The 13098-nt window shown below is 33.9% G+C and overlaps 1 protein-coding gene across 1 annotated transcript in view; it reads right to left on the bottom strand.

The window, feature by feature from the left end:
* Positions 1–7392: 7392 nt before the first annotated feature.
* lmx1ba (LIM homeobox transcription factor 1, beta a) overlaps positions 7393–13098 on the bottom strand; it is a 49199-nt gene continuing 43493 nt past the window's right edge. Inside the window, exons 4-8 of the mRNA XM_016280685.1 lie at positions 11552–11730; positions 11040–11117; positions 10079–10145; positions 9807–9971; positions 7393–8199 (exon numbers count right to left, since the gene is read on the bottom strand). Coding sequence (XP_016136171.1) covers positions 8042–8199; positions 9807–9971; positions 10079–10145; positions 11040–11117; positions 11552–11730 — 647 coding nt within the window. The 3' untranslated portion in view covers positions 7393–8041. The remainder of the gene's footprint in view (positions 8200–9806; positions 9972–10078; positions 10146–11039; positions 11118–11551; positions 11731–13098) is intronic.

The raw sequence follows: 13098 nt of genomic DNA on the forward strand, positions 1-13098 counted from the left end.
GTTGAGCAGCGAGCTCATTGGCTACCGATACAGGAGAGAACCAATCAGCTGTGCCATGTGATAATGATGTCATTAGGTCAGATTGAGTTAGACCTATCAGACTGCGCCATCTAGAGTTTCATGCCAGAACTCTGTATTAAAAATAGAATAAGTAAATAGGAAATAACATTATACAAATTTTTATTTTTTTAAGTACACAATGTACAAAGTAGACAATAGATGGTATGTGTGTGTACAAGTGTGTTATTTACAAATGCAAGGAAATGTAAAAAGAGGGATGTGTGTTAAATAAATAAATAAATGTATACTGTAAATAGTGTTGTGTTTTACACATTTGTTGCCAAGTTAACTGTTCATGAGATGAATTTACAGTATATCACCATACTTACTTTATGACATTACATTTTGTATTACACGTTTTCTTGAATGGTACGTTTAAATATGCAAATGAGGCATTATCTCGTTTAAAAAATCACTAATTTGCATACATTCCCAGAACAGAAATCTGTTTTCTGTGAGGCGGAAAACACATTGACGTCTGTCTTGTACTGTTTGCATCTGAACATCGGATAAAGCCAGAATCAAAATTCTTGTTTTATTTTGTTAACATATTAAAGTTGAAGGTTTTTACAGAAGGGATTTTTGATATCTCTTTTTATCATTCCATAAATCAGAAAACTATCAACAGCCAGAAAAAAAAAAAACATTTTACCATGTCTATAGGAATAAAATGTTATGTAAATCAGTGTGAATGATATATGAACAAATCCCTCAGTAAAAATCTTCAGAATATAGATAGGAATAAAACTGTAAGCTTTGATGTATGTAAGTGCTGCTGAAGTGGAGAAAGAAACTCACAGCTTTAAAACATGCTTTTCCCTGTAGTGTCTTACCATGAGGATATTAGAAACCAGTGGCTTAGATTTATTTTAAGGCAGCGGCTATTTACACTAAGTGCAAATAGCAATAGATTCTATTTACACTATTTTAAAATAGTATTTTCTTTGCAATAATAGTAGTTACATGCTGCTTATACTACTTAGTGCAAATGGAGGTAGATCTGCACCTCAGTATTGTAGTAGGCTACATTATAAAACAGTATGGAATAATAATATATTGAGTGTAAATGATTTTTATTAAAATTATTTAATGGATGCTGTTTTAGTGAAGCCCTCCCGACACCTAACCCTAACCTTAACCGATAAACAACCGTGAGGCACGTTATTTTCCACTTTTCGATTATTTCCCTCATTTTTAATGAAAATAAATATCTTTCCGATGTGAGATGTGATGTGAAAAGAGAGAAGAACGAGTTCGGCAAAAGGCAGATTCGAACTCGGGTCAAGAACCAAAAAAAAAATTATTGCTACGTGCTTTATTACCTATGTCACTGAAGCTGGTGTTTAATGGGCGTCTTTTGCAGTGTTGACCGTACCACACGCGGGTGGCCGGAGTTTGTGTAAATAGCCTCTGCTAACAAGGCTGGCTATTTGCACTTAGTGTAAATAGACACTCCTTTATTTTGTTATAGTAAACAAAGTGTTTTAGTCCATATCTGTAGCTTTGAGGTCATCAGTATGCTCCTAAAGTTAACTTGTAGCACATATGCATTTAAATTTTACTCTCTTAACCTTCCAGAAAAATGGACTGCTATATTGATGACATCATCTAGAACTCACAAGTGTTTCGTCCAATCAAATGCTCTCTAAAAAGATAATTCTGTCTTAAATAGACATCTAAGTAGCAAAATCATCACTGTGATGTAGAAACTGATGTTGTTTCAACAGGAACACATTTAAGCATTGATTGTTTTATGAACTACTATATTAAGTTAAAAACTATATTAAACAGAGCAAATCCACTACCGTAAAAACATGTAGCTAGTCATTACAGCAGAAGTCTTAAAGGCACAGCAACAAAAACAAGAAGAGTAAAGGTCTTTGCAGACAGAATCTGAAATTCTTGCACGTTAAAAAATAAATACGACTGCACGTTGTGTCAATCACGTTTGCACACTGACTCCGAAACTCCGAAAAATTTGGATCGGGTTCGATTTTCTACGTTTATCGTATCCGTAGCAAGCATTTTGACAGTGGGCCAGGTGACAAATCCCTCAGTAAAAATCTTCAGAATATAGATAGGAATAAAACTGTAAGCTTTGATGTATGTAAGTGCTGCTGAAGTGGAGAAAGAAACTCACAGCTTTAAAACATGCTTTTCCCTGTAGTGTCTTACCATGAGGATATTAGAAACCAGTGGCTTAGATTTATTTTAAGGCAGCGGCTATTTACACTAAGTGCAAATAGCAATAGATTCTATTTACACTATTTTAAAATAGTATTTTCTTTGCAATAATAGTAGTTACATGCTGCTTATACTACTTAGTGCAAATGGAGGTAGATCTGCACCTCAGTATTGTAGTAGGCTACATTATAAAACAGTATGGAATAATAATATATTGAGTGTAAATGATTTTTATTAAAATTATTTAATGGATGCTGTTTTAGTGAAGCCCTCCCGACACCTAACCCTAACCTTAACCGATAAACAACCGTGAGGCACGTTATTTTCCACTTTTCGATTATTTCCCTCATTTTTAATGAAAATAAATATCTTTCCGATGTGAGATGTGATGTGAAAAGAGAGAAGAACGAGTTCGGTAAAAGGCAGATTCGAACTCGGGTCAATCGCGTCCAAAAATGTCACTGAAGCTGGTGTTTAATGGGCGTCTTTTGCAGTGTTGACCGTACCACACGCGGGTGGCCGGAGTTTGTGTAAATAGCCTCTGCTAACAAGGCGGGCTATTTGCACTTAGTGTAAATAGACACTCCTTTATTTTGTTATAGTAAACAAAAGGCAGATTCGAACTCGGGTCAAGAACCAAAAAAAAAATTATTGCTACGTGCTTTATTACCTATGTCACTGAAGCTGGTGTTTAATGGGCGTCTTTTGCAGTGTTGACCGTACCACACGCGGGTGGCCGGAGTTTGTGTAAATAGCCTCTGCTAACAAGGCTGGCTATTTGCACTTAGTGTAAATAGACACTCCTTTATTTTGTTATAGTAAACAAAGTGTTTTAGTCCATATCTGTAGCTTTGAGGTCATCAGTATGCTCCTAAAGTTAACTTGTAGCACATATGCATTTAAATTTTACTCTCTTAACCTTCCAGAAAAATGGACTGCTATATTGATGACATCATCTAGAACTCACAAGTGTTTCGTCCAATCAAATGCTCTCTAAAAAGATAATTCTGTCTTAAATAGACATCTAAGTAGCAAAATCATCACTGTGATGTAGAAACTGATGTTGTTTCAACAGGAACACATTTAAGCATTGATTGTTTTATGAACTACTATATTAAGTTAAAAACTATATTAAACAGAGCAAATCCACTACCGTAAAAACATGTAGCTAGTCATTACAGCAGAAGTCTTAAAGGCACAGCAACAAAAACAAGAAGAGTAAAGGTCTTTGCAGACAGAATCTGAAATTCTTGCACGTTAAAAAATAAATACGACTGCACGTTGTGTCAATCACGTTTGCACACTGACTCCGAAACTCCGAAAAATTTGGATCGGGTTCGATTTTCTACGTTTATCGTATCCGTAGCAAGCATTTTGACAGTGGGCCAGGTGTGTGACGATGATGAATACGGAAAAAAAAATGCATACGAAAATTTTTGTCGCAGTGTGCAAAGACCTTAAGAAATTAAACGTTTTTGTTGTAAGAAATTATTCTTAAAAAACGCAATGATAAATACTATATGATATGATACAGGAACACTGTCAAAATTAAGAGTCTGACATTCATGAATCTCAATCTGGCCTGCGTATGACCTGTGCAGATTTGCTGTGTTCTGTGAAGCAGAAAACACGTTGACATCTGTCTTGTACTGTAATTTCCAGCTGAATGCATGTAAAGCTCGGCGTGAATGTGTGCACTCTTTGTTTAAAGCAGTCTGCAAATGATAGTTCATTAGTCAATGACATGCTTGTTTGCCTTAAACCAAGCGTGACAAATTGGGTTATTCCTATCACGCTGAGACACAAAAACTTAGGAAGATATTGGCTTGGTGAAGGGTAAATATTACCTTATATAATTTACAATAATTACACAAAAAGATCAAAGTTGTGTGTCACTGTCATATTAAAATTTGCTCAATAAACAGCTTGTTATACCGTCAGTTATGAGCATTTAGCTCATGCTATAAAATAAAGGCAAACATTTGTGTTTTAGGTCAAGATCAGATGCTTTTGATAGATTTAAAAACTAGAATAAGGGTTGAATCATTATTACACTTGTGTATTTTATATGAAGTTAATAGCCTTAACAGTGCTCGGTTTTTAACGTTTTAAGAAAACAGCACTGATATTTTCTGTTAAAACTATATGTCAACTTCTAAATTGTAATAGTCCAAATTTGTTGGACAAAATTAAAGTGTATTCTAAAATATTTATAATAAATAGTTGACCTTGCAGTACAGTACAGTTTTTATTTTGCATCTGGCATTGTTATCAAAAAAATGAAAGAAAAAATGAAAACATACAAATATCTCTGAACGTGTTAAAATAAACAAAAATGAACAAATAAAAAAATTAATAAACAAACAAATAAATAAAATAATGAAGAATCAGTGTCAAATAGTCTGTGAGAGATACCACAGTTCTTCTAAATTCATATAACATGATAATTTGTTATTATGCAATAATGTGTATTATAAATTTGTTGATGTTATTATAAACATTGGAAAAGGAATGTGCACTTGGGCCGAAAAATCCCAGAGACTGAACATCTCGATGTGTTCACGCGCAGAAAACACTCTGCATGAGAGCCTCTTAAAGGTTCAAAAACGCAGCGCTGAAGGCACACATGGGGGCTTTCAGGGGTCAAAGTTCAGCAGTGTTGTTCATTAAAGTTTCTTTGTAATGTGGAGCTCACGAGACATGGAAACCAGCTGAAGTTCAGAATAACAGAGACTGGTTTATGCACGTAATAATCATAATCAGAATACAGAGAATATACAAACATCTACTAAAACTATTTTTAATTCACATTATTCTCAAATGATCTCACATGTAAAATAAAAGCATGTTCTGAGGACAAAATGAACTATATGTGTTAAATGGACAATATTTGAAAAGAAAAATTTCAAATTGCAAGTTTTTAAAAAAAAATACAGACGCCTTCTCTTACTGAAGCTATAGTATTCACATTATTCTTTGTTTATTTTTAATTTCAGATGTATCAAATGTAAAATTAAAGCATGTTTTGAGGCCAAAGTGAACTCTTCTTTGTTAATTTAAAAAATATATATATTTCAGATATCTCAAATGTAAAATTAAAACATATTTTGAGGCCAAAATGAACCATATACGTGTGAAATGGACACTATTTTAAAAGAAAAGATTAAAACGTAAAAGATTTTTATACAAACATCATCTCTTATTGAAACTACTTTCAATTTACATTAGTTTTTGTTCAGATTTAATTTAGTTCAAATGTCTCAAATGTGAAATTAAAGCATATTTTGAGGCCAAGGTGAATCATGTATATGCAAAAAGAACAATATTTTAAAATAAATTTTTTAGTACAAACATCATCGCTTACTACAACTTATTTTTTCAATTATCATTATTCTTTGTTCATTTTTTAAATTTATTTCAAATATCTCAAATATAAAATTACAGCATTTTTACAGGCCAAAATTAACCATATGTGTGTGAAATGGATAATATTTTAAAAGAAAAATGAAAAAGTGAAAGATTTTTTAAATTTCTTTATTTTTAGTACCAACAAACTTTGGTAAATTGAGCAAGGTTGAGCAAAAATGCATCCTCTACAATGTCCAAGAATGCAAACGACAAATAAATAGCACAGCGAAATAAACATATACATCTTTAAACATCAACAGTAATACTACACTCTCTTCCGGGGATTTACATAAAGATGTTTATGGTACTTACTCTAACACAACTTGTCTTAAATAAAGCTTTGCAGGTTTACTTGGCACATGTACGTAATAAATAGCTAGTCGGCTGTTTCGGCTTGAGTTTCTTTTGAAACGTTTGAAATCCATATTCAACAACAACATTGTTGTACTGTATGGAGTGTTTTCAACTTTTTGCATGTATTGCATTTGTCTATTTCCGGTCTAAACTTGGTTCAATATACTGCAGTAAGTGTCCTGTAGCTCCTCTGGAAATATTTGGTTAGGATTTTTTCCCCTACAAAGTCTAGATGAAAACCATCCCATCCCATCTTCACATTGGCTTGGCCAGCACAGCACACATCTCTGAACCTGGTTAGACTCAAGATCTCCTCAGCAAAGCAAGGCCTGGTTTCATCTGTAGCTCGAGTCATTTGGTTTGGTTTGGTTTTCTTGTCCTTACAGCCTCGGGATTCTAGTTGGCCTTTTACTGGAGGTTTGACTGGCTGTTAGGTAGTTTTCGTGGCTGTTTAGTCTCAGGGTTTGGTTTCAGGAGGCGAAGTAGGAGCTCTGCATGGAGTAGAGGCGGTCGATGGGGTTTCCCACGCGGGTCTGGAGGGATCCGGCTTCTGACGCGGCCAGGAAGCAGTCGCTCAGACTGGTCAGAGACGTGTCGCTGTCAATGTCGTGGAAAATCGAGTCGTTTCCTGAAGAAGAACAACAAAAATGAGGTCTAGGTACCGAAAAAGTCACACGAAACAGCATTTTTGAAGAAAATGTGAGAGGGGTTTATTGTTCAAACGTTTGAGATTGGTTTGATTATTGGATCAAAAATACAGTAATATTGTGAAATATTATTAGCATTTAAAATAGTTGTTTTCTATTTGAATATATTTTAAAATGTCATTTATTCCTGTGATACAAAGCTGAATTTTGAGCAGCTTTAGAAACCATGCAGGATTCATTATATGCTGATTTTGGAAATATTTCTTTTCAATGTTGAAATTTGTGCTGCTTAAAATTTTTGTGAAAGGATTTTTTGAATTAAAACGTAAAAGATTTTTATACAAACATCATCTCTTATTGAAACTACTTTCAATTTACATTAGTTTTTGTTCAGATTTAATTTAGTTCAAATGTCTCAAATGTGAAATTAAAGCATATTTTGAGGCCAAGGTGAATCATGTATATGCAAAAATAACAATATTTTTAAATAAATTTTTTAGTACAAACATCATCGCTTACTACAACTTATTTTTTTCAATTATCATTATTCTTTGTTCATTTTTTTTATTTATTTCAAATATCTGAAATATAAAATTACAGCATTTTTACAGGCCAAAATGAACCATATGTGTGTGAAATGGATAATATTTTAAAAGAAAAATGAAAAAGTGAAAGATTTTTTAAATTTCTTTATTTTTAGTACCAACAAACTTTGGTAAATTGAGCAAGGTTGAGCAAAAATGCATCCTCTACAATGTCCAAGAATGCAAACGACAAATAAATAGCACAGCGAAATAAACATATACATCTTTAAACATCAACAGTAATACTACACTCTCTTCCGGGGATTTACATAAAGATGTTTATGGTACTTACTCTAACACAACTTGTCTTAAATAAAGCTTTGCAGGTTTACTTGGCACATGTACGTAATAAATAGCTAGTCGGCTGTTTCGGCTTGAGTTTCTTTTGAAACGTTTGAAATCCATATTCAACAACAACATTGTTGTACTGTATGGAGTGTTTTCAACTTTTTGCATGTATTGCATTTGTCTATTTCCGGTCTAAACTTGGTTCAATATACTGCAGTAAGTGTCCTGTAGCTCCTCTGGAAATATTTGGTTAGGATTTTTTCCCCTACTAAGTCTAGATGAAAACCATCCCATCCCATCTTCACATTGGCTTGGCCAGCACAGCACACATCTCTGAACCTGGTTAGACTCAAGATCTCCTCAGCAAAGCAAGGCCTGGTTTCATCTGTAGCTCGAGTCATTTGGTTTGGTTTGGTTTTCTTGTCCTTACAGCCTCGGGATTCTAGTTGGCCTTTTACTGGAGGTTTGACTGGCTGTTAGGTAGTTTTCGTGGCTGTTTAGTCTCAGGGTTTGGTTTCAGGAGGCGAAGTAGGAGCTCTGCATGGAGTAGAGGCGGTCGATGGGGTTTCCCACGCGGGTCTGGAGGGATCCGGCTTCTGACGCGGCCAGGAAGCAGTCGCTCAGACTGGTCAGAGACGTGTCGCTGTCAATGTCGTGGAAAATCGAGTCGTTTCCTGAAGAAGAACAACAAAAATGAGGTCTAGGTACCGAAAAAGTCACACGAAACAGCATTTTTGAAGAAAATGTGAGAGGGGTTTATTGTTCAAACGTTTGAGATTGGTTTGATTATTGGATCAAAAATACAGTAATATTGTGAAATATTATTAGCATTTAAAATAGTTGTTTTCTATTTGAATATATTTTAAAATGTCATTTATTCCTGTGATACAAAGCTGAATTTTGAGCAGCTTTAGAAACCATGCAGGATTCATTATATGCTGATTTTGGAAATATTTCTTTTCAATGTTGAAATTTGTGCTGCTTAAAATTTTTGTGAAAGGATTTTTTGATAAATATAATTTTTTTTTTTTTACATAGAAATCTTTTGTAAAATTAAAAAAAGTCTTTACTCTTCTTTAAAAGCGAATCATACAGACCCCAAACTGTATCTTTATGTGATGAAATTCAATTCAATTGAATAAATAACATGAAATCCTTAATAAAAAATACAATTTTACACAATAATTATTTAAAATCACTAAGAATGTTTCAAAATAGAAAGAAATCAACCGTTAACTCGTCATAATAAATGTACATGTACTGCTAATTTGAATAAAATATACTTTACAAAATTAAATTACGCTAATTATTTTCTTTCCTTTCCCTTCTTCATCATTAACAATGAACATGTTAATTTCTAAAAAAAAAAAAAAATCACCATGACCCCAAACTTTTGAATGGTAGTGTGCATTATGATAATAATGTTATAATAACATTATAGTGATTAGAGACTACAATGTATTTAATTTTGCTCTAAATTAATTTGAGCAAAACTTTTCACCAACATTCACTTTTTATTTTTATTTTTTACTTTTTTTCAGTTCCTTAATATCAGGTCAACCAATAAATGCCACTATTTGGAATATTTACAGGCAAAAATTAAGTTATTTAATATCCGGTTTTAAAAAAACTTTTTACAGACATTCATTCTCAAGTGAGAAAAATAAATTTTTCATAAATATAATAGCACTACTATATATAATAATATTCACGAGACCTTAAAAATTGATTCAGGATATTGGTTTTCAACTATTTAGTCATAATATAATTGGTATTGGCCATGAAAATGCAGTATCAATCGATCTCTAACAGTGACAGAACAAGTTTTAGCAAGCACGGCTAATAAACAAATATGGTCCTCACTGAACTGAAGCTTTTAGTACAAAGAGATCGTTCAGTCCTCAATGACGCAGTTTACCGTTCGCCATAGAAATATGATTAGCCACCAGACTCTCAGCTGCTTTTCAAAGCTGTAATTGCCTATAAACCGTTACATAAAAGCGCATATAAACTACTCATTTGCGTCAACTCGCAGCAGGACAAAACGCACTCATCAATGTGTAATCGTGTGCGTCTGCAGGCCGCAGATCCACGCACGCTTTCTCGGGAGTGCCGCGGGCAATTTTATAGTGTAATTTTATAGGCTTCTCAAAAACTAATTGACACTGTTACATAAGGGTGAAGACAGTTTAATGGCACATTTGTTTTTATTGGGCCCATACGTGGCATTAGCGGCCGCTTCTGGTCAATATCACAGCATCGGGACGGGAGTTTTGCTCACCGTATGGATTCATGTGATCTCCGGGCATCTGCGGAGGGGTCAGGCCCTGCTGGAACGGGTCTGTGCTGTATCCGCTGGTCTCCATGGAGACTAACTGATGCTGTGGAGGCGGAGCCAGCGGCGTGTAAGAGTTCATCAGATTCTCCATTCGGCTTGAGATTACATCTGCAGAAAACACACCGTCAGATGAGTTCTTAGAAACAAAAAAGAGGGTTAAAACAGCTAAAGACTAGCATATGTTGAGAGACTGTGTGTGTGTGTGTGTTTAGTACCTTGTCCGAGTCTCTGAGAGTTTTGCTGCTCTTGTTGCTGCTGTTGTCGGCGTGCTAATTTCTTCATCTGACCGGAAAAAAGAGGAACAGACAAGTATTAAATCCATTTTAAGACCATACATGATTTTATGGGCAATTAACTATATTAAAGAGTTGTTTAGGCCAGGGTTTTACAAACCAGGGTTCAGGGATACTCAGGCACTGTTATTTTAATATTTTTTATTTACTATTCGTTTATATATATTTTTTTATTTTATTTTATTTATTTATTTTTAAAATTTTGAATCCGTTATTATTTTTATACTTTCAATTTTCATTTTAATTTGAGTTATTTTTTTATTTTTGCAATTTTGTTTTATTTGACTAATTAGGTGTATTTTTTTTATTTTCGTTTCAGTTCAGTTTTAGTTTTAGATCTTCAAATTAAACTAAACAAATATCAAATATAAATGATTCCTTGGCAACTAGCTGAAATAAGTTTTAGTTTTTCATCTAACATTCATATTTTATTTCAGCTTTATTTCAATTTACAAAAATGTTTTAATAACTTCAGTTTTAGTTAATAATAAATGATAATAATAATAATAATAATAAATAGCACTCAAAACATTTAGCAAATGTAAAAAAAAAATTTGAAATAAATAAATAAATTGATTGATTCAATTTGAGTAAATTTGATTACAATAAATATATAATTTGAATAATATAAATAAATAAAACATTTAAATAAATAAATGATAATGTTATTTATTTTTATTTAATAAACAAACAAACAAACAAAAACATATTTATACTATTATTTTTCACAGTACAAATTGGGTCTTTGAAAATATATAGCTGCATTTTTACATGTTAGGATGTGTGTTCCTTATTCAAGGACAATGATATCTGTGCGCCCGTGGCATCTAAAGGACTGAAAACCCCTGACTTAGGCTCAGTTAAGATCTCAGGACATGCTCACCTTTGCTCTTTGGTTCTGAAACCACACCTGGACGACTCTAACAGTCAGACCGGTCTCAGCTGCCAGCGTCTCTCTGACCTGAAACAACAGGAACATTCATATATTACCTCATTTAAAGTCGTCTCACATACCCAGACATTGGAACAGTGGAATGAAACGTTTGCCATTTTTACATGCAATACACATCCGATGATCCATAGTTTTTTTGGTTGCCATATTTACATGTAGTATGCATAATGTGTTTCAGAGTTTCTGCCATTTTTACATGCAATACACATCAGATGATCCATAGTTTTTTTTTGTTGTTGCCATTTTCACATGCAATACGCATCAGACAGTTGATAGTTTTGCTATTTTTACATGCAATATGTATCAGATAGTCCATAGAGTGCTATATAATACTGGATTAGAAGTATCTAATGTTCCTCTACAGGTAGATAAGCACAGGTTGCACATTCAAGAAGTGAACTTGGTTGTATTCCCTCTAGAAATCTTCTGAAGGAAGGTTTCACCTTTCTGCAGGGTTTGGACGACACCTCAAAGGAGGCCTTGAACGCGCGCCGCTGCAGGGTGTTGAGGATGGTGCGAGGTCTCTTGGGTCTGCGCGGGTCTTTGCCGTCATCGCCGCCTTTGCCCTGTCCTCCTGCTCCTTTCTCTGGCTTTACATCCACATCTTCATCCTCACTTTTGTCTGCAGAAACAAGCATTTTAAATCACCGTTCTATGGAGAGCAGCTGAGCCGAGAGGAGAGGAAAGCGTCGTTCTCACCGGAGTCAGACATGTCCGGGCTGACCGAGTGCAGTAGGTCCTTCTCCTTCTCGTAGTCGCTCTTGCACAGCAGCTGTCCCTCCTTCAGGACGAACTCGTCTCCTTTACACAGCTGTCGCTCGCACACGCAGCAGCAGAAGCAGCCTAGATGATACACACTTTCTAGTGCGCGCATCACAAACTCAGTGGGAGCGATCTTCTCCAGACAGCCGCAGCATTTGGCCGCAAACAACCTGATGAGGAGAAACAAAACATACATTAATTGCTTTTTAAATTCTTAAGACATGTTTCTGGTCTAACTGTGCACAATTCCCTTGTGTGTGTCATGCCAAATAATTAAAATGTTTGTTTTTAAAATTTTTCTTCAAAATATAACTTTTTTCTAATGTAACTAAGGATGCATAGATGAAGATATTAGCCAATAATATTAACCAATAATACAGTATTAGCCGATAATTTAATAGCTAACCTAATATAAATCTAGGAAATGTGTTGCAAAAGTGGTTTCATGTCAATATAAATATGTCTGAATAAATTCACATCAAAAGTTTGATGCAAAACAGATTTAAAAAATTTTTTTTTTTATTTTTATTCAGCAAGGATGCATTAAATTGATCAAAAGTTACAGTAAAAACATTTATAAATGTCCCAAATGATTTCAATTTCTAATAAATGCTGTTCTTTTGAACTTTCTTTTCGACAAAGAAACCTGAAAAAACGAATGTGTCATGGTTTGCACAAAAATACAAAGCAGCACAACTGTTTTATGATATATATTTTTTTAACATTGAAACATTGATAATTGTAAGAAATGTTTCTTGAGCAGCAAATCAGCATAGAATTGTTTCTGAAGGATCATGTGACACTGAAGACTGGAGTAATGATGCTGAAAATCCAGCTTTTATCAAAGAAAATACAAATGACCGTGAATTTAACGGTAAAAGACTGTAAAAATGCTACAGTAAAAACCTGTTAAATGGTTAACGGTAAATTCCCCTACTATACACGGTGAAAAACTGTATTGGACATTACATGTAATTTTACGGTAGTATACCATTTTTGGAAGTGAAAACGAGTATAATTTACAGTGAATAACCGTAAATTGACATTCCCAGAATTCCCTGCATTACATTTCAAATGAGATATTTTTTTGTTGAAATAACTATGTTTCTTCTTATTTTTTTCTTATCAGTTTTGTATATTAGGGTTGTATGTTATACTTAATGTTGTTAAATTAATGTTTATTGCATTATTTCAGTTTCATGTGTGTTACCATGATGGTGTTTAGTGT

Source organism: Sinocyclocheilus grahami, unplaced genomic scaffold (genome assembly GCF_001515645.1).
Source record: "Sinocyclocheilus grahami isolate Dianchi unplaced genomic scaffold, SAMN03320097.WGS_v1.1 scaffold142.1, whole genome shotgun sequence".
In the NCBI taxonomy this organism is placed as follows: Eukaryota; Metazoa; Chordata; class Actinopteri; order Cypriniformes; family Cyprinidae; genus Sinocyclocheilus; species Sinocyclocheilus grahami.